Raw genomic sequence first — 21,988 nt, forward strand, 5'->3', positions numbered from 1 at the left:
GGCGGGCTGTACGTTGATCCTGTTGTTCTGATTGGATAGAGTGAATATCACGTTCACTGTCCTCAAACTCCCTGTCATAGATCAGCCAAGGCGCAGCGTACCGGTAATTCCACATACTTTATTGAAGAAAACCGAACAAGACAATAAACAGTTAAAACAGAAAGAAACGTGACGCTCTGGGGCTGCTCAAAGTCAGCTACACAAAACAAGATCCCACAACTCAAGGAGGGAGAAAGGGCTGCCTAAGTATGGTTCCCAATCAGAGACAACGATGGACAGCTGCCTCTGATTGGAAACCACACTCAGCCAAAACAAAGAAATAGAAAAACTAGATTGCCCACCCCACATCACACCCTGACCTATCCAAACTAGAGGAAAATAAACGTCTCTAAGGTCAGGGTGTGACAGTGAACCTGTATTTCTCAGGGAGAATGCCAAGAGTGTGCAAAGCTGTCATCAAGGCAAAGGGTGGCTGCTTTTAAGAATCTCAAATATACAATTTATTTTTATTTGTTTAACACTTTTTTTGGTTAATACATGATTCCATATGTGTTATTTCATAGTTTTAATGTCTTCACTATTACTCTACAATGTAGAAAATAGTATAAATAAAGAAAAACCCTGGAATGAGTAGGTGTGTCCAAACTTTTGACTGGTACTGTAGATATTCCAGAATCCTGACTCACCAGATACTGTGTGGCTCTGATATTTCTACCTCCAGACAGTTGTGTTTCTCAAACACATTATAGGTATAACCAAGGTGAGGTGATCTGTCGACGTGCCCTTGAGCAAGGCACTTAACCCTACATTTCTCCAGGGTAGCCGTTGATAACGGCAGACCCTGACCGTGACCCCACTCTCCGAGGGTGTCTCATAGGGAAATGAAATATGCAAAAATCACATTTCCATTTCACACAAGAGTATAAAACACACTTGTATATGTGTGTGAAACAGGACAAATATAAGAACACACCTAATTATAATTATTATTACATCAGTTGGCTTTAGATAAGTCAAGTGTTAATTAAATAAACATAAACAATCCTGACTCACCAGATAGTGGGCGGCTCTGATCCTTCTACCTCCAGATAGTCGTGTTTGTCCTCCATCTGGAAGTCAGTGAATACCAGTGAGATGGTGTCTCCAGGGTCAGCCAGCACCGTCCACTTACATTCCCCAGCGTTGGAGAGGTCACTGAGGGATTCAGGGCTGGAGATGACCCCACTGGACCCCCTTAGCGTACCTCCACACGTGTCCTCAGCTGCAGTGGTGGGGGGGGGGGAAAAAGTACCCAACTGTCATACTTGAGTAGAAAGTCAAATAGCTTAATAGAAAATGACTCAAGTAAAAGTGAAATTCACTTAAGTATCAAAAGTAAAAAGTATAAATCAATAATTTCAAAGTGCTTATATTAAGCAAACCAGACGGTACAATTTTTATGTTTTACAGATAGCCAGGGGAACACTCCAACACTCGGACGTCATTTGCAAACAAAGCATGTGTGTTTAGTGAATCCGTAAGATCTGAGGCAATAGAGATGACCAGGGATGTTCTCTTGATAAGTGTGTGAATTGGACGATTTTTCTATTCTGCTAAGCATTCAAAATGTAATGAGTACTTTTGGGTGTCAGGGAAAATGTGTGTATGTATTATTCTCTTTAGGAATGTAGTAAAAGCAAACGTTGTGAAAAATATAAATGGTAAAGTAAAGTACAGATACACCAAAAAACGACTTATCTAGTACTTTCAAGTATTTTTACTTAAGTACTTCGCGCCACTGCTCAGCTGTCAAACAAACAGAAGAACACATACGTTTAATATCAATTAATCTGTTGGCTCTGTTCCAATATGTAGACTAGAATAATACTAAGAATGAAGCAATGTATTTGGCTATACGTATTCAAAGTTGTATGCTAGCTAGTAAGGATTTGACAGCATGGATAACAGTCCAAGGTATCCTGATTTACATGATCAATTGTCTGTGTTCCAAGCCCCCTGCCTGCTCTTCTCCTTCTGGTCTGAGGGGTTCAGAAACCTTTGGTTCGTCAGAAGACTCAGACAACCACAACAGATTTCAAACCATTCTGTTCCAATATCTAGATTCTACATTAACAGACCACATAGAATGAAACATCTGGGTTCCGGTGTTCTAAGTGTTCCGGTGTTGGCCACGCGTTCTAAGTGATATTCTAGTATATTGGAATGTCATCTTTATGTTCTTGGCCTCAATAAGTGAGCAGGCGCTTGAAGAACACAGCATCTGAGCCACATTATGATGAGGTCTCTATAACATACCAACAAAGATGTTCACAAGTCTTTTAGGGCCAAGTCTAAGTCAAGCCTCAAGTCTTTTAGGGCCAAGTCTAAGTCAAGTCTCAAGTCTTTTAGGGCCAAGTCTAAGTCAAGCTTCAAGTCTTTTAGGGCCAAGTCTAAGTCAAGTCTCAAGTCTTTTAGGGCCAAGTCTAAGTCAAGCCTCAAGTCTTTTAGGGCCAAGTCTAAGTCAAGTTTCAAGTCTTTTAGGGCCAAGTCTAAGTCAAGTCTCAAGTCTTTTAGGGCCAAGTCTAAGTCAAGTCTCAAGTCTTTTAGGGCCAAGTCTAAGTCAAGTCTCAAGTCCCTTTTGGCAATGGCTTTCAGCCTGCTGTGGGTTAGGTCTATAAACCTTGTAAATGATTTGAAGAGACTCTTGTATGAAAGAACACACATCAGGCACTATTTAAATCAAAATACATTTCCTTTTAAAATGTAGACAGTTTACATTAATAAAAGTCATTGTACAGGATATAAAAAAATCGAACATAACATTTTAAAGTGCATGGTATTTTGTGGCAGACGTTGTCTATATTTCACTTCATTCTGTCACGCAAACAGAATCTGTAGATGAGGGAAGATAAATGACAAGCATGAATTTAAACCCTAAATGACTGACAACTATTCAATAACCGCACTACTAAAGTGTCCTATATATCAAACGTAATGACCTTTATCCAGAAAATATACTTACTGATCTGGACACTTTAACAGAAATATAATTTCCTGTAACAAGTAGCAAATGACATCCTGTGCCCGTAAGACAGAGAACATTTCTGTTGCGGAAAGGTTACATTTCAAAATCGGCGTTTGAGTGACTGCTGCAGTGATTTTTACTAGACTGACTAGGCGACGACTTGTGCTCAGTACACTCTGCAGATGATAGTTGAGTGACAGCACACAAGGAAGGGCAGCACTGAGTGTCACGACTTTCTCCCCCCTTTGAGTAACGTCGGCGGCCTGGACAAAAAGGGTCCAAAATGTCCACTAACTCCAACAGCTATCTCCATTCCCTTGGTGATAAGCAGAGCTCCTTGTGTCCTTGGGGCTTCAAGTAGAGTCTGGAGGCTTTGTTGATTCAGATTGGTGACTGCTTTTAAAACAAGCCAGAGGATGGAATTCCATCTGGTAGACACAGCAGCAGGGAAACTACGGTAATACGATTGACTCTGAACTCAGCTTCAAAACGCTTCTTTCAGACCACAGATAGTATGTAGTAAAGCTGTAAAGTTTAGTGACCTCCAGCTATCACATTGTTTATGATGTTCTTTTTGTTTCCTTTAGTCCTTCTCTAATCACCAGCAGTAATGAACGGGGACAAAGCACTGTAAGATCTGTTGCCTGCAGATGGTTTAGATAGCTTCTACATCAGCATTGTGCTCTTCACCAAATTATTCCTGTAGGCTGGGGTTATCATCATCATCATCATCATTATCATCGCCATCATCATCATCATCATCGCTTGCTTTGGGGAAACAAGCTGTGAAGGTCTTTTTCCATATTTGCAGCGTTATCACAATTTATGTTTTATGTCAAAATTATCGCATATTACTTTACATTTTATATTTATTGCTGATTCTTTCCCTGTGAGACCCTGTGAATCTATCACAGCTCAACAGAACTGTCTCCAGTCTGGGTGCTTATTTGGAGATGTAGTGATTATCATAGTGTACAGCACACTATCAACATGAGATGTAGTGATTATCAACATGAGATGTAGTGATTATCATAGTGTACACTACACTATCAACATGAGATGTAGTGATTATCAACACGAGATGTAGTGATTATCAACATGAGATGCAGTGATTATCATAGTGTACACTACACTATCAACATGAGATGTAGTGATTATCAACACGAGATGCAGTGATTATCAACATTATTACAGCACTAATAGAAACACTAACATCTACTGTTAATACAGCACTAATAGAAACACTAACATCTACTGTTACTACAGCACTAATAGAAACACTAACATCTACTGTTACTACAGCACTAATAGAAACACTAACATCTACTGTTACTACAGCACTAATAGAAACACTAACATCTACTGTTATTACAGCACTAATAGAAACACTAACATCTACTGTTAATACAGCACTAATAGAAACACTAACATCTACTGTTAATACAGCACGAATAGAAACACTAACATCTACTGTTACTACAGTACTAATAGAAACACTAACATCTACTGTTACTACAGCACTAATAGAAACACTAACATCTACTGTTATTACAGCACTAATAGAAACACTAACATCTACTGTTATTACAGCACTAATAGAAACACTAACATCTACTGTTATTACAGCACTAATAGAAACACTAACATCTACTGTTATTACAGCACTAATAGAAACACTAACATCTACTGTTATTACGGCACTAATAGAAACACTAACATCTACTGTTACTACAGCACTAATAGAAACACTATCATCTACTGTTACTACAGTACTAATAGAAACACTAACATCTACTGATACTACAGCAGTAATAGAAACACTAACATCTACTGTTACTACAGCACTAATAGAAACACTAACATCTACTGTTACTACAGCACTAATAGAAACACTATCATCTACTGTTACTACAGTACTAATAGAAACACTAACATCTACTGATACTACAGCAGTAATAGAAACACTAACATCTACTGTTATTACAGCACTAATAGAAACACTAACATCTACTGTTATTACAGCACTAATAGAAACACTAACATCTACTGTTATTACAGCACTAATAGAAACACTAACATCTACTGTTACTACAGCACTAATAGAAACACTAACATCTACTGTTACTACAGTACTAATAGAAACACTATCATCTACTGTTATTACAGCACTAATAGAAACACTAACATCTACTGTTACTACAGCACTAATAGAAACACTAACATCTACTGTTACTACAGCACTAATAGAAACACTAACATCTACTGTTATTACAGCACTAATAGAAACACTAACATCTACTGTTATTACGGCACTAATAGAAACACTAACATCTACTGTTACTACAGCACTAATAGAAACACTATCATCTACTGTTACTACAGTACTAATAGAAACACTAACATCTACTGATACTACAGCAGTAATAGAAACACTAACATCTACTGTTACTACAGCACTAATAGAAACACTAACATCTACTGTTACTACAGCACTAATAGAAACACTATCATCTACTGTTACTACAGTACTAATAGAAACACTAACATCTACTGATACTACAGCAGTAATAGAAACACTAACATCTACTGTTATTACAGCACTAATAGAAACACTAACATCTACTGTTATTACAGCACTAATAGAAACACTAACATCTACTGTTATTACAGCACTAATAGAAACACTAACATCTACTGTTACTACAGCACTAATAGAAACACTAACATCTACTGTTACTACAGCACTAATAGAAACACTAACATCTACTGTTACTACAGCACTAATAGAAACACTGCAAAACCAATGAGAACACATGAATATACACATGGTAATATAGAATACGTGCTGATGGGTTATTTTAGCTAATCAAAATCAAGGATCCAAACTACCCGTTTTCTAAAAGGTATTATATACTGGGTGGTTCAAGCCCCGAATGCTGATTGGCTGACAGCCATGGTATATCAGACCGTACGCCACTGGTATGACAAAACATGTATTTTTACTGCTCTAATTCCGTTGGTAACCAGTTTATAATAGCAAATAAGGCACCTAGGGAGTTTAGCCATGGTATATCGGCCACATACCACACCGCCTCGTGCCATATTGCTGAAATATAACACTGTAACAATGTTAATATACACAAAACCAACATATAGTACAGAACTTCTGCGTCAAATCAGACTGTTTCTTCATCCAGAATCTCTGAGGTTCAAAATCAACGTAATAAGGTTTCCTCGTCTCCTTTCTAACAACCTGCAATTTATCATTGGGGTTCTCAATGATTGCTAAGGTTAGCAGGAGAGAAACATAGAGTGTTGACTAGAACATAGCCTTTAACGCTGTGAAATTGTGTGTTTTCATTGTGCAGAATATCACACACCAGCTGAATGCTAATAATGCAGCATACCATGTCTCTCTCTCTCTCTCTCTCTCTCTCTCTCTCTCTCTCTCTCTCTCTCTCTCTCTCTCTCTCTCTCTCTCTCTCTCTCTCTCTCTCTCTCTCTCTCTCCTCTCTCTACCCTTCTCTCTACCCTTCTCTCTACCCTTCTCTCTCTCTACCCCTCTCTCTCTCTCTCTCTCTACCCCTCTCTCTCTCTCTCTCTACCCCTCTCTCTCTCTCTCTCTACCCCTCTCTCTCTCTCTACCCCTCTCTCTCCCTCCATCTGTACCGAACAAAAATATAAACGCAACATGTAAAATGTTAGTCCCATTTTTCATGAGCTGAAATAAAAGATCCCAGAAAATGTCCATACGCACAAAATTGTTTCATTTGCCAAGATAATCCATCCACCTGACAGCTGTGGCATATCAATAAGCTGATTAAACAGCATGATCATTACACAGATGCACCTTGTGCTGGGGAGAATAAAAGGCCACTCTAAACTGTGCAGTTTTGTCACACAATGTCTCAAGTTTTGAGGGAGCGTGCATTTGGCATGCTGACTGCAGAATTGTCCAACAGAGCTGTTGCCAGAGAAATTAATGTTCATTTCTCTAACGGCCTCACAACCGCAGACCACGTGTAACCATGCCAGCCCAGGACCTCCACATCCGGCTTCTTCACCTGCGGGATCATCTGAGGAGGGGGAGGGGAGATGCTGAGGAGTATTTCTGTAATGTTATAAGCCCTTTTGTGGGGAAAATTTCATTCTGATTGGCTGGGCTTGACACCACAGTGGGTGGGCCTGTCTCCCAAGTGAGTGGGCCTATGCCCTCCCAGGCCTACGCCTGGCTGTGCCACTGCCCAGTCATGTGAACTCCATAGATTAGGGCCATAATGAATTTATTTCAATTGACTGATTTCCTTCTATGAACTGTAACTCAGTAAAATACTTGAAATGATTGCTTATTGCTTATCTGCTGCTACCACCGCTTTCTCTTTTTCACAGAGAATTCGAATGATCAAATCAAACTTTATTTGTAACATGCGCCAAATACAACAAGTGTAGACCTTACCGTGAAATGCTTACTTACGAGCCCTTAATTAACCAAAAGTGCAGTTCAAGAAGAGTTAAGAAAATATTTACTGACTAATCTAAAGTTAAAAAAATAAATAAAAAGTAACACAATAACATGGCTATATACAGGAGGTACCGGTACAGAGTCAATGTGGAGGCTATATACAGGGGGTACCGGTACAGAGTCAATGTGGAGGCTATATACAGGGGGTACCGGTACAGAGTCAATGTGGAGGCTATATACAGGGGGTACCGGTACAGAGTCAATGTGGAGGTTATATACAGGGGGTACCGGTACCGAGTCAATGTGGAGGTTATATACAGGGGGTACCGGTACAGAGTCAATGTGGAGGTTATATACAGGGGGTACCGGTACCGAGTCAATGTGGAGGTTATATACAGGGGGTACCAGTACAGAGTCAATGTGGAGGTTATATACAGGGGGTACCGGTACCGAGTCAATGTGGAGGTTATATACAGGAGGTACCGGTACCGAGTCAGTGTGCAGGGGTACAGGTTAGAGGTAATTTGAACATGTAGGTAAGTGTGAAATTACTATGTATAGATAATAAACAGCGAGTACAGCAGTGTAGAAAACAAATGGGGGGGGGGGGAGCCAATGTAAATAGTCTGGGTGGCCATTTGATTAATTGTTCAGCAGTCTTATGGCTTGGTGGTAGAAGCTGACTTGGCACTCCAGTACCACTTGCCATGCGGTAACAAAGAAAACAGTCTATGACTTGGGTGACTGGAGTCTCTGACAATTTTATGGGCTTTGGCAGGGCTTTCACAGTTTTCATATCATTTAAGACTAATATGTGACACTGGGCCTTGCCAGCAGAATCCTTTGATAGTTATGTACTCTGGTCCCGGGCTGTCAGAGCTGCCAAGGCAGCCGGGGACATAAGGAAAACCATGGAACAATCCCCTGTTAGGCATCAGACTATTGGTCAAAGGGATGAGATTCTATCCATACAGTGCATTCGGAAAGTATTCAAACCCCATTACTTTTTTTTCCACATTTTGTAACATTACAGTCTTATTCAAAAATGGATTATATCGGGGGGTTTTCCCCCTCATCAATCTATACACAATACCACATAATGATAAAGCGTTATGCATCCCTGTGGCTGAGTTTGTTGAGCATGGTGTTTGTAACACCAGGGTTGTGGGTTTGATTCCCACGGGGGGCCAGCAGAGAAGGAAAAAAAAAGAAAATGTATGAAATGTATGCATTCACTACTGTAAGTCGCTCTGGATAAGAGCGTCTGCTAAATGACTAAAATGTAAAAACTGCTATTTTAGCATAATATATATATTTTTTTATAAAATATAACATTTACATAAGTATTCAGACCCTTTACTCAGTACTTTGTTGAAGCACCTTTGGCAGTGATTACAGCCTCAAGTCTTCTTGGGTATGACACTACAAACCTGTATTTGGGGAGTTTCTCCCATTCTTCTCTGCAAATCCTCTCAAGCTCTGTCAGGTTGGATGGGGAGCGTCGCTGCACAGCTATTTTCAGGTCTATCCAGAGATGTTTGATGGGGTTAAAGTCCAGGCTCTGGTTGAGCCACTCAAGGACATTCAGAGACTTGTCCCGAAGCCACTCCTGTGTTGTCTTGGCTGTATGCTTGGGGTCGTTGTCTTGTTGGGAGGTGAACCTTCACCCGTCTGAGGTCCTGAGTGCTCTGGAACAGGTTTTCACCAAGGTTCTCTCTGTACTTTGCTCTGTTCATCTTTCCCCCGATCCTGACTAGTCTCTCAGTCCCTGCCGCTGAAAAACATCCCCACAGCATGATGCTGCCACCACCATGCTTCAACGTAGGGATGGTACAATGTTTCCTCCAGACATGATGCTTGGCATTCAGGCCAAAGAGTTTAATCTTGGTTTCATCAGACCAAAGAATCTTGTTTCATATGGTCTGAGAGTCTTTAGGTGCCTTTTAGCAAACTCTAAGTGGGCTTTCAAGTGCCTTTTACTGGGAAGTGGCTTCCGTCTTGCCTCTCTACGATAAAGGCCTTTTTGGTGGAGTGCTTCTGAGATTGTTGTCCTTCTCTGGAAGATTCTCCCATCTCCACAGAGGAATTAGGGAGCTCTGTCAGAGTGACCATCGGGTTGTTGGTCACCTCCCTGACCAAGGCCCTTCTCCCTCGGTTGCTCAGTTTGGCCGGCTGGCCAGCTCTAGGAAGAATCTTGGTGGGTCCAAACTTCTTCCATGTAAGAATGATGGAGGCCACTGTGCTCTTGGGGGCCTTCAATTCTGCAGAAATGTTTTTTTTTACCCTTCCCCAGATCTGTGCCTTGACACAATCCTGTCTCGGAGCAATAAAGACAATTTCTTCGACCTCCTTGTGGTAAAGAATATCATCATAATAGCAGCACCTGAGAATCCAACTGAAATATATCCAACTGAAATATATCCAACTGAAATATAGCCTGCTGAGTTTAGGAATGCACAAAGATTGAGAACCTTCCAGATAGCATGTCAGATATATAGATAGCATGTTAGATACATACTGTATCATGTCAGATAGATAGCATGTTAGATACATACTGTATCATGTCAGATAGATAGCATGTTAGATAGATAACATATCAGATAGATACCATGTTAGATAGATAGCATGCCATATATATAGATAGATAGCATGCCATATATATAGATAGATAGCATGCCATATATATAGATAGATAGCATATTAGATAGATAGCATGTCAGATAGATAGCATATTAGATAGATAGCATGTCAGGAGCTAGTAGTAGTAGAGTTAGTTGCAGAGCTATTAGCAGAGCTAGTAGTAGAGCTAGTAGTAGTAGAGCTAGTAGTAGTAGAGCTAGTAGTAGTGTTAGCAGGAGCTAGTAGTAGTAGAGCTAGTAGTAGTAGAGCTAGTAGTAGTGTTAGCAGGAGCTAGTAGTAGTAGAGTTAGTTGCAGAGCTATTAGCAGAGCTAGTAGTAGTAGAGTTAGTAGTAGAGTTAGTAGAAGTAGAGCTAGTAGTAGTAGAGGTAGTAGTAGAGTTGGTAGAAGTAGAGCTAGTAGTAGTAGAGCAACTAGTAGTAGAGCTAGTAGTAGAGCTAGTAGTAGTAGAGTTGGTAGAAGTAGAGCTAGTAGTAGTAGAGCAACTAGTAGTAGAGCTAGTAGTAGTAGAGCTATTAGTAGTAGAGCTATTAGTACAGCTAGTAGTAATAGAGCTAGTAGCAGAGCTAGTAGTAGTAGAGCTAGTAGTAGTAGAGCTATTAGTAGAGCTAGTAGTAATAGAGCTAGTAGCAGAGCTAGTAGCAGAGCTAATAGTAGTAGAGCTAGTAGTAGAGCTAGTAGTAGAGCTAGTAGTAGTAGTAGAGCTATCAGCAGAGCTAGTAGTAGAGCTAGTAGTAGTAGTAGAGCTATCAGCAGAGCTAGTAGTAGAGCTAGTAGTAGTAGAGCTATCAGCAGAGCTAGTAGCAGAGCTAATAGTAGTAGAGCTAGTAGTAGAGCTAGTAGTAGAGCTAGTAGTAGTAGTAGAGCTATCAGCAGAGCTAGTAGTAGAGCTAGTAGTAGAGCTAGTAGTAGTAGTAGAGCTATCAGTAGAGCTAGTAGTAATAGAGCTAGTAGCAGAGCTAGTAGCAGAGCTAATAGTAGTAGAGCTAGTAGTAGAGCTAGTAGTAGAGCTAGTAGTAGAAGAGCTAGTAGTAGCAGAGCAACTAGTAGTAGAGCTAGTAGTAGTAGTAGAGCTACTAGCAGTAGCGCTATTAGTAGTAGAGCTAGTAGTGGAGCTAGTAGTAGAGCTAGTAGAAGTAGAGCTAGTAGTAGTAGAGCAACTAGTACTAGAGCTAGTAGTAGTAGAGCTAGTAGTAATAGAGCTAGTAGCAGAGCTAGTAGCAGAGCTAATAGTAGTAGAGCTAGTAGTAGAGCTAGTAGTAGAGCTAGTAGTAGTAGAGCTAGTAGTAGAGCTAGTAGTAGTAGAGCTAGTAGTAGAGCTAGTAGTAGTAGAGCTAGTAGTAGAGCTAGTAGTAGAGCTAGTAGTAGTAGAGCTAGTAGTAGTAGAGCTAGTAGTAGAGCTAGTAGTAGCAGAGCTAGTTGTAGTAGAGCTAGTAGTAGAGCTAGTAGTAGAGCTAGTAGTAGTAGAGCTAGTAGTAGTAGAGCTAGTAGTAGTAGAGCTAGTAGTAGAGCTAGTAGTAGTAGAGCTAGTAGTAGTAGTAGAGCTACTAGCAGTAGCGCTATTAGTAGTAGAGCTAGTAGTGGAGCTAGTAGTAGAGCTAGTAGAAGTAGAGCTAGTAGTAGTAGAGCAACTAGTACTAGAGCTAGTAGTAGTAGAGCTAGTAGTAATAGAGCTAGTAGCAGAGCTAGTAGCAGAGCTAATAGTAGTAGAGCTAGTAGTAGAGCTAGTAGTAGAGCTAGTAGTAGTAGAGCTAGTAGTAGAGCTAGTAGTAGTAGAGCTAGTAGTAGAGCTAGTAGTAGAGCTAGTAGTAGAGCTAGTAGAAGTAGAGCTAGTAGTAGTAGAGCAACTAGTAGTAGAGCTAGTAGTAGTACTAGAGCTAGTAGTAGTAGAGCTAGTAGTGGAGCTAGTAGTAGAGCTAGTAGCAGAGTTAGTAGTAGTAGAGCTAGTAGTAGTAGAGCTAGTAGTAGTAGTAGAGCTAGTAGTAGGAGAGCTAGTAGTAGTAGAGCTAGTAGCACAGTTAGTAGTAGTAGAGCTAGTAGTAGAGCTAGTAGTAGTAGAGCTAGTAGTAGAGCTAGTAGTAGTAGAGCTAGTAGTAGAGCTAGTAGTAGCAGAGCTAGTTGTAGTAGAGCTAGTAGTAGAGCTAGTAGTAGAGCTAGTAGTAGTAGAGCTAGTAGTAGTAGAGATAGTAGTAGAGCTAGTAGTAGTAGAGCTAGTAGTAGTAGAGCAAGTAGTAGTAGAGCTAGTAGTAGTAGCAGAGCTACTAGCAGTAGCGCTATTAGTAGTAGAGCTAGTAGTGGAGCTAGTAGTAGAGCTAGTAGAAGTAGAGCTAGTAGTAGTAGAGCAACTAGTAGTAGAGCTAGTAGTAGTACTAGAGCTAGTAGTAGTAGAGCTAGTAGTGGAGCTAGTAGTAGAGCTAGTAGCACAGTTAGTAGTAGTAGAGCTATTAGTAGTAGCAGAGCTAGTTGTAGTAGAGCTAGTAGTAGAGCTAGTAGTAGTAGAGCTAGTAGTAGTAGAGATAGTAGTAGAGCTAGTAGTAGTAGAGCTAGTAGTAGTAGAGCAACTAGTAGTAGAGCTAGTAGTAGTAGCAGAGCTACTAGCAGTAGCGCTATTAGTAGTAGAGCTAGTAGTGGAGCTAGTAGTAGAGCTAGTAGAAGTAGAGCTAGTAGTAGTAGAGCAACTAGTAGTAGAGCTAGTAGTAGTACTAGAGCTAGTAGTAGTAGAGCTAGTAGTGGAGCTAGTAGTAGAGCTAGTAGCAGAGTTAGTAGTAGTAGAGCTAGTAGTAGTAGAGCTAGTAGTAGTAGTAGAGCTAGTAGTAGTAGAGCTAGTAGTAGTAGAGCTAGTAGCACAGTTAGTAGTAGTAGAGCTATTAGTAGTAGCAGAGCTAGTTGTAGTAGAGCTAGTAGTAGAGCTAGTAGTAGAGCTAGTAGAAGTAGAGCTAGTATTAGAGCTAGTAGTAGTAGAGCTAGTAGAAGTAGTAGAGCTAGTAGTAGAAGAGCTAGTAGTAGAGCTAGTAGTGGTAGAGCTAGTAGTAGAGCTAGTAGTAGTAGAGCTAGTAGTAGTGCTAGTAGTAGTAGTGCTAGTAGTCGCAGAGCTAGTAGTAGAGTTAGTAGTAGTAGTAGAGCTAGTAGTAGTAGAGCTAGTAGTAGTAGAGCTAGTAGCACAGTTAGTAGTAGTAGAGCTATTAGTAGTAGCAGAGCTAGTTGTAGTAGAGCTAGTAGTAGAGCTAGTAGTAGAGCTAGTAGAAGTAGAGCTAGTATTAGAGCTAGTAGTAGTAGAGCTAGTAGAAGTAGTAGAGCTAGTAGTAGAAGAGCTAGTAGTAGAGCTAGTAGTGGTAGAGCTAGTAGTAGAGCTAGTAGTAGTAGAGCTAGTAGTAGTGCTAGTAGTAGTAGTGCTAGTAGTCGCAGAGCTAGTAGTAGAGTTAGTAGTAGTAGAGCTAGTAGTAGTAGAGCTAGTAGTCGTAGAGCTAGTAGTAGTAGTAGAGCTAGTAGTAGTAGAGTTAGTAGTAGTAGAGTTAGTAGTAGAGTTAGTAGTAGAGTTAGTAGTAGTAGAGTTAGTAGTAGAGCTAGTAGTAGTATAGTTAGTAGTAGTAGAGCTAGTAGTATTAGAGCTAGTAGTGGAGCTAGTAGCAGAGCTAGTAGTAGTAGAGCTAGTAGTAGTAGAGCTAGTAGTAGCAGAGCTAGTAGTAGTAGAGCTAGTAGTAGAGCTAGTAGTTGTAGAGCTAGTAGTAGAGGTAGTAGTACAGCTAGTAGAAGTAGAGCTAGTAGTAGTAGAGCAACTAGTAGTAGAGCTAGTAGTAGTAGTAGAGCTACTGGCAGTAGCGCTATTAGTAGTAGAGCTAGTAGTGGAGCTAGTAATAGAGCTAGTAGAAGTAGAGCTAGTAGTAGTAGAGCAACTAGTAGTAGAGCTAGTAGTAGTAGTAGAGCTAGTAGTAGTAGAGCTAGTAGTAGTAGAGCTATAAGTAGTAGCAGAGCTAGTAGTAGTAGCAGAGCTAGTAGTAGTAGAGCTAGTAGTAGAGCTAATAGTAGAGCTAGTAGGCGAGCTAGTAGTAGAGCTAGTAGTAGTAGAGCTAGTAGAAGTAGTAGAGCTAGTAGTAGAAGAGCTAGCAGTAGTAGAGCTAGTAGTGGTAGAGCTAGTAGTGGTAGAGCTAGAAGTAGTTTAGATAGTAGTAGTAGTAGAACTAGTAGTAGTATAGTTAGTAGTAGTAGTAGAGCTTTTAGTAGTAGAGTTAGTAGTAGTAGGAATAGAGTTAGTAGTAGTAGAGCTAGTAGTAGTAGTAGAGCTAGTAGTAGTAGAGTTAGTAGAAGTAGAGCTAGTAGTAGTAGAGCTAGTAGTAGAGTTAGTAGTAGTAGTAGAGTTAGTAGTAGTAGAGCTAGTAGTAGCAGAGCTAGTAGTAGTAGTAGAGTTAGTAGTAGTAGAACTAGTAATAGTAGTAGAGTTAGTAGTAGTAGAGCTAGTAGTAGCAGAGCTAGTAGTAGTAGAGCTAGTAGTAGTAGAGCTATTAGTAGTAGAGCTAGTAGCAGAGCTAGTAGTAGTAGAGATAGTAGTAGAGCTAGTAGTAGTAGAGCTAGTAGCAGTAGAGCTAGTTGTAGTAGAGATAGTAGTAGTAGAGCTAGTAGTAGTAGAGCTATTAGTAGTAGAGCTAGTACTAGAGCTAGTAGTAGTAGAGTTAGTAGTAGAGCTAGTAGTAGTAGAGCTAGTAGTAGAGCTAGTAGTAGTAGAGCTAGTAGTAGAGCTAGTAGTAGAAGAGCTAGTAGTAGCAGAGCTAGTAGTAGTAGAGCTAGTAGCAGTAGAGCTAGTTGTAGTAGAGATAGTAGTAGTAGAGCTAGTAGTAGTAGAGCTATTAGTAGTAGAGCTAGTACTAGAGCTAGTAGTAGTAGAGTTAGTAGTAGAGCTAGTAGTAGTAGAGCTAGTAGTAGAGCTAGTAGTAGTAGAGCTAGTAGTAGAGCTAGTAGTAGAAGAGCTAGTAGTAGCAGAGCTAGTAGTAGTAGCGCTATTAGTAGTAGAGCTTTTAGTGGAGCTAGTAGTAGTAGAGATAGTAGTAGTAGTAGAGCTAGTAGTAGTAGAGCTAGTAGTAGTAGTAGTAGTAGAGTTAATAGTAGTAGGTCTAGTAGTAGTAGATCTAGTAGTAGTTTAGATAGTAGTAGTAGAACTAGTAGTAGTATAGTTAGTAGTAGTAGTAGATCTAGTAGTAGTTTAGATAGTAGTAGTAAAGTTAGTAGTAGTAGTAGTAGAGCTAGTAGTAGTAGAGTTAGTAGTTGTAGTAGATCTAGTAGTAGTTTAGATAGTAGTAGTAGTAGTAGTAGTAGTAGTAGTAGTCGTAGTAGTAGTAGAGTTATTAGTAGTAGTAGCAGAGCTAGTAGTAGTAGAGTTAGTAGCAGTAGAGCTAGTAGTAGTAGAGTTAGTAGTGGTAGAGGTAGTAGAGCTAGTTGTAGAGCTAGTAGTAGTAGAGCTAGTAGTAGTAGAGCTAGTAGTAGTAGAGCTAGTAGTAGTAGTAGAGCTAGTAGTAGCAGAGCTATTAGTAGTAGTAGAGCTATTAGTGGTAGAGGTAGTAGTAGTAGAGATAGTAGTAGAGCTAGTAGAATTAGAGCTAGTAGCAGTAGAGCTAGTAGTAGTAGAGTTAGTAGTGGTAGAGCTAGTAGTAGCAGAGCTATTAGTAGTAGAGCTAGTAGTAGTAGAGCTAGTAGCAGTAGAGCTAGTAGTAGTAGAGTTAGTAGTAGTAGAGCTAGTAGTAGTAGTAGAGCTAGTAGTAGCAGAGCTATTAGTAGTAGTAGAGCTATTAGTGGTAGAGGTAGTAGTAGTAGAGATAGTAGTAGAGCTAGTAGTAGTAGAGCTAGTAGCAGTAGAGCTAGTTGTAGTAGAGTTAGTAGCAGTAGAGCTAGTAGTAGTAGAGTTAGTAGTGGTAGAGGTAGTAGAGCTAGTTGTAGAGCTAGTAGTAGTAGAGCTAGTAGTAGTAGAGCTATTAGTAGTAGAGATAGTAGTAGTAGAGATAGTAGTAGTAGAGCTAGTAGCAGTAGAGCTAGTAGTAGCAGAGCTATTAGTAGTAGAGCTAGTAGTAGTAGTAGAGCTAGTAGTAGCAGAGCTATTAGTAGTAGTAGAGCTATTAGTGGTAGAGGTAGTAGTAGTAGAGATAGTAGTAGAGCTAGTAGTAGTAGAGCTAGTAGCAGTAGAGCTAGTTGTAGTAGAGATAGTAGCAGTAGAGCTAGTAGTAGTAGAGATAGTAGTAGTAGTAGAGCTAGTAGCAGTAGAGCTAGGTGTAGAGCTAGTAGTAGAGATAGTAGTAGTAGTAGCAGTAGAGATAGTGGTAGTAGTAGAGATAGTAGTAGTAGAGATAGTATTAGTAGAGATAGTAGTAGTAGTAGTAGTAGAGCTAGTAGTAGTAGAGCTAGTAGCAGTAGAGATAGTAGTAGTAGTAGTAGTAGAGATAGTAGTAGTAGTAGAGATAGTAGCAGTAGAGATAGTAGTAGTAGTAGTAGTAGAGATAGTAGTAGTAGTAGAGCTAGTAGCAGTAGAGATAGTAGTAGTAGTAGTAGAGATAGTAGTAGTAGTAGAGCTAGTAGCAGTAGAGATAGTAGTAGTAGTAGTAGAGATAGTAGTAGTAGTAGAGCTAGTAGCAGTAGAGATAGTAGTAGTAGTAGAGATAGTAGTAGTAGTAGAGCTAGTAGCAGTAGAGATAGTAGTAGTAGTAGAGATAGTAGTAGTAGAGATAGTAGTAGTAGTAGAGATAGTAGTAGTAGTAGAGATAGTAGTAGTAGAGCTAGTAGTAGTAGAGATAGTAGTAGTAGTAGAGCTAGTAGCAGTAGAGATAGTAGTAGTAGTAGAGATAGTAGTAGTAGAGATAGTAGTAGTAGTAGAGCTAGTAGCAGTAGAGATAGTAGTAGTAGTAGAGATAGTAGTAGTCGTAGAGATAGTAGTAGTAGTAGAGCCAAGAGTAGAACAGGGTATAGGTCCCAAATACACCCTATTCCCCTATGGGTCTGGTAAACAGTAGTACACCACACAAGAAATAGGGTGGCATTTGAGACACATTCAGTAGCACTAGTGGTAGAATCAAACCACCTCCCTTTTCAGCACACGAGGGACCATGCAAGTGCCTAACTGCTTATCTGGGGAAAGACCAGTGCTGACCGGGACTACCAGCCAAATCCCCAGCCAAGCCACCACTACACTTCTCCCTGCAGTATAGTGTGTGTGTGTGTGTGTGTGTGTGTGTGTGTGTGTGTGTGTGTGTGTGTGTGTGTGTGTGTGTGCGTGCGTGCGTGCGTGCGTGCGCGCGCGCGCGAGCGTGACTGCGTGAGAGAGCGTGAGAGAGAGACAGAGAGAGAGACAGAGAGAGAGCGTGAGAGAGAGACAGAGAGAGAGCGTGAGAGAGAGCGTGAGAGAGAGACAGAGAGAGAGCGTGAGAGAGAGCGTGAGAGAGAGAGTGAGAGAGAGAAAGAGAGTGAGAGAGACAGAGAGAGAGGCAGAGAGAGAGCGTGAGAGAGAGACAGAGAGAGAGCGTGAGAGAGAGCGTGAGAGAGAGACAGAGAGAGAGAGAGGCAGGACTGCTGTAATTATTGTCAACCTAATGGAAGACCGGAGGGACCGTATCATCAAACAGGCTGACGCCATGCAGTGTTATCTGCCAACCGTACTGACAACACAACTCTCCACGGATACACACATACAGACACACACACACTAGACAGTGTGAAGAGGCTTGGTTCGTTCTGTGACAACAGGAGTACTGTGATGATTTGCTTCCATTCTATTAAGAACCAGGAGACATTAGGCCCTACTTTAAGAATTACATTTGGGGACCACAAGGGGAAATTAAACTACGGGAATCTTTATGGTAAATCACAGCAGCATGGGATGGGTTAGCGGGTGATACTTCTAACCCCCTAATAAGATCAAGGTTCTGAGTCCCAAATGACACCCTATTCCCTATATAGTGTCCTATGGACCCTGGTCAAAATATACTGATATACATTACTAGGATATACATTACCAGGATCAGGTATATGTCTGCTTTAATTACAGAACTGATCTACATGACCAGGATCAGGTATCTGTCTGTTTTAACAGAACTGATCTACATTACCAGGATCAGGTATCTGTCTGTTTTAACAGAACTGATCTACATTACCAGGATCAGGTATCTGTCTGTTTTAACAGAACTGATCTACATGACCAGGATCAGGTATCTGTCTGTTTTAATTACAGAACTGATCTACATTACCAGGATCAGGTATCTGTCTGTTTTAATTACAGAACTGATCTACATTACCAGGATCAGGTATCTGTCTGTTTTAATTACAGAACTGATCTACATTACCAGGATCAGGTATCTGTCTGTTTTAACAGAACTGATCTACATTACCAGGATCAGGTATCTGTCTGTTTTAACAGAACTGATCTACATTACCAGGATCAGGTATCTGTCTGTTTTAATTACAGAACTGATCTACATTACCAGGATCAGGTATCTGTCTGTTTTAATTACAGAACTGATCTACATTACCAGGATCAGGTATCTGTCTGTTTTAACAGAACTGATCTACATTACCAGGATCAGGTATCTGTCTGTTTTAATTACAGAACTGATCTACATTACCAGGATCAGGTATCTGTCTGTTTTAATTACAGAACTGATCTACATTACCAGGATCAGGTATCTGTCTGTTTTAACAGAACTGATCTACATTACCAGGATCAGGTATCTGTCTGTTTTAATTACAGAACTGATCTACATTACCAGGATCAGGTATCTGTCTGTTTTAATTACAGAACTGATCTACATTACCAGGATCAGGTATCTGTCTGTTTTAACAGAACTGATCTACATTACCAGGATCAGGTATGTGGTAATAACACTAGCTATATTTACTAGTAGGATAGTTCTGTTGTGATAATAACGCTAGTTGTGTTGTGTCAGAGTTATGGCCATCCACCAAGCCAATAACTATATCTATAGGCTACATATCTATAGGCTACATATCTATAAAACGTTGGTGAGCATCCACACTAGACTAAAGTGTATCGTTCTACAGTCCTACACCTGTCAATCAACTGATTCAACACATCCTACTGCACACTGCCTATTAATGAGATTGTAACACAAGACCATTCAGTCTGTAGTGCACAGATACTGGTTCAGACCATTCAGTGATTTCTGGGTGTGTTCATTGTTATAGTGACAACTGCAAATAATACTTCAATGAACATGTATGCACAATGAAGAAAATAGTATAGTGCCTTGGATTTAAATTGAGCAAATAAACGACAAATGCGGTTAAGCCTGCACATCTTTTTTACAGCATGCCATTGCCTCTTTGCTCAAGTGATTTGCAAGTGATTTCCATTTTTCTAAAGGTTGTCAATTCCTTTGGGTCTTCATTTCCACTGTGCTCATCTCTGTAGGTCCTGTGCAACTATACTGAACAGAAATATAAACACAACATGTAAATTGATGGTCCCATGTTTCACGAGTTGAAATTAAAGATTCCAGAGATTTTCCATATGGAAAAACAAAAGTTTATTCTCTCAAATTGTTGTGCACAAATTTGCTCACATCCCTGTTAGTGAGCGTTTCTCCTTTGCCAAGATAATCCATTCACATGACATGTGTGGCATATCAAGAAGCTGATTAAACAGCATGATCATTACACAGGTGCACACAGCTGCCTCCAATGTCGTTTTAGAGAATTTGGCAGTACGTCCAACTGGCCTCACGACGTATAACCATGCCAGCCCAGGACCTCCACATCCTGGTTCTTCACCTGCGGGATGGTCTGAGACCAGCCACTCAGACAGCTGATGAAACTGAGGAGTATTTCTGTAATAAAGACCTTTTGTGGGGGAAAACATATTCTGATTGGCTGGGCCTGACTCCCCAGTGGGTGGGCCTATGCCCTCCCAGGCCCATCCATGGCTGTGTCCCTGCCCAGTCATCTGAAATCCATAGATTAGGGCCTAATGAATTTATTTCAATGGACATATTTCCTTATATGAACTGTAACTCAGTAGAATTGTTGAAATTGTTACATGTTGTGTGAAGCACTGGCCATTCCCTGTGGCTCAGTTGGTAGAGCATGGTGTTTGCCACACCAGCTTGGTGTGTGCAACGCCAGGGTTGTGGGTTCGATTCCAACGGGGGGCCAGTACAAAGAAAATAAATTAAATGTATGCATTCACTACTGTAAGTCGCTCTGGATAAGAGTGTATGCTAAATTACGTAAATGTGTTTATATTTTTGTTCAGTATATTTACAGTGCATCAATGGAACAATGGAGGCATAACAGGCCAAAATAACACCAATGCACTCTCTCCTCAACATTCCCAATCCTGCTTCTTTCCCTGAATAGGCTATTAGTCCTAGTTTTAAAAACATATACAAATAAATGTCCTATAGCTTTTGTAGTCTATAGCTTTTCCTGGGATTTCACGAGCAGAGGAACGGTTTATAGTGGAGAGGCTTGAGGAATGACCTTTTGCAGAGAGGCTTGATGAATGACCTATTGCAGAGAGGCTTGATGAATGACCTATTGCAGAGAGGCTTGAGGAATGGCCTATTGCAGAGAGGCTTGAGGAATGACCTATTGCAGAGAGGCTTGAGGAATGGCCTTTTGCAGAGAGGCTTGAGGAATGACCTATTGCAGAGAGGCTTGAGGAATGACCTATTGCAGAGAGGCTTGAGGAATGACCTATTGCAGAGAGGCTTGAGGAATGACCTATTGCAGAGAGGCTTGAGGAATGGCCTTTTGCAGAGAGGCTTGAGGAATGACCTATTGCGGGGAGTCTTGATGAAGGGCCTATAGCGGAGAGGCTTGAGGAATGACCTATAGCGGAGAGGCTTTAGGAATGACCTATAGCGGAGAGGCTTACGTAGCCTACAGCTGGAAGACACAGACTAGTTCAAGTATATTTGCTAGATATTAGGCCATTCACTAGTTCAATAAAAAAATAAATGAACAGCTGATGAAATGGCAGATCTGTAGTGCGTTCCTCCAGGCTGCGCTCTGTGGTCCCAGGCCATGCAGTCTTCCACTATGGATTAGGCCCAGGCCATGCAGTCTTCCACTATGGATTAGGCCCAGGCCATGCAGTCTTCCACTATGGATTAGGCCCAGGCCACGCAGTCTTCCACTATGGATTAGGCCCAGGCCACGCAGTCTTCCACTATGGATTAGGCCCAGGCCATGCAGTCTTCCACTATGGATTAGGCCCAGGCCATGCAGTCTTCCACTATGGATTAGGCCCAGGCCATGCAGTCTTCCATTATGGATTAGGCCCAGGCCATGCAGTCTTCCACTATGGATTAGGCCCAGGCCATGCAGTCTTCCATTATGGATTAGGCCCAGGCCATGCAGTCTTCCACTATGGATTAGGCCCAGGCCACGCAGTCTTCCACTATGGATTAGGCCCAGGCCATGCAGTCTTCCACTATGGATTAGGCCCAGGCCACGCAGTCTTCCACTATGGATTAGGCCCAGGCCATGCAGTCTTCCACTATGGATTAGGCCCAGGCCACGCAGTCTTCCACTATGGATTAGGCCCAGACCACGCAGTCTTCCACTATGGATTAGGCCCAGACCATGCAGTCTTCCATTATGGATTAGGCCCAGGCCTACGTTTTTAGACAAGAACATGTTTCTACCTAGGCTACAACAACACAGTGCAATGAGAAATGTATTATTGTCATCAAGTGAATACACAGTTATTGTCCATAGACTGTAAAACGGCAGTGATGTGGGCTAATTTTAATAATTACTCACACCCAGGCAGTGTTGCCAGCTAATTTTCAGGGTGAGTTGCTAGAGGCAGGTTGATTTGTTGCTGAAAGTTGCTAAATGACGTTGTGATGTCATTGCGTGAAAACGTAAAACTGCGTCAGTACGTAGAATA

At 40.9% G+C, this 21,988-nt stretch overlaps 1 protein-coding gene across 1 annotated transcript in view; it reads right to left on the reverse strand.

The window, feature by feature from the left end:
• LOC115187885 (CUB and sushi domain-containing protein 3-like) overlaps positions 1–21,988 on the reverse strand; it is a 1,475,978-nt gene that overhangs the window by 339,979 nt on the left and 1,114,011 nt on the right. The window contains 1 exon segment of the mRNA XM_029746934.1: positions 1,054–1,261. Coding sequence (XP_029602794.1) covers positions 1,054–1,261 — 208 coding nt within the window.

This window comes from Salmo trutta, unplaced genomic scaffold (assembly GCF_901001165.1).
Source record: "Salmo trutta unplaced genomic scaffold, fSalTru1.1, whole genome shotgun sequence".
NCBI lineage: Eukaryota > Metazoa > Chordata > Actinopteri > Salmoniformes > Salmonidae > Salmo > Salmo trutta.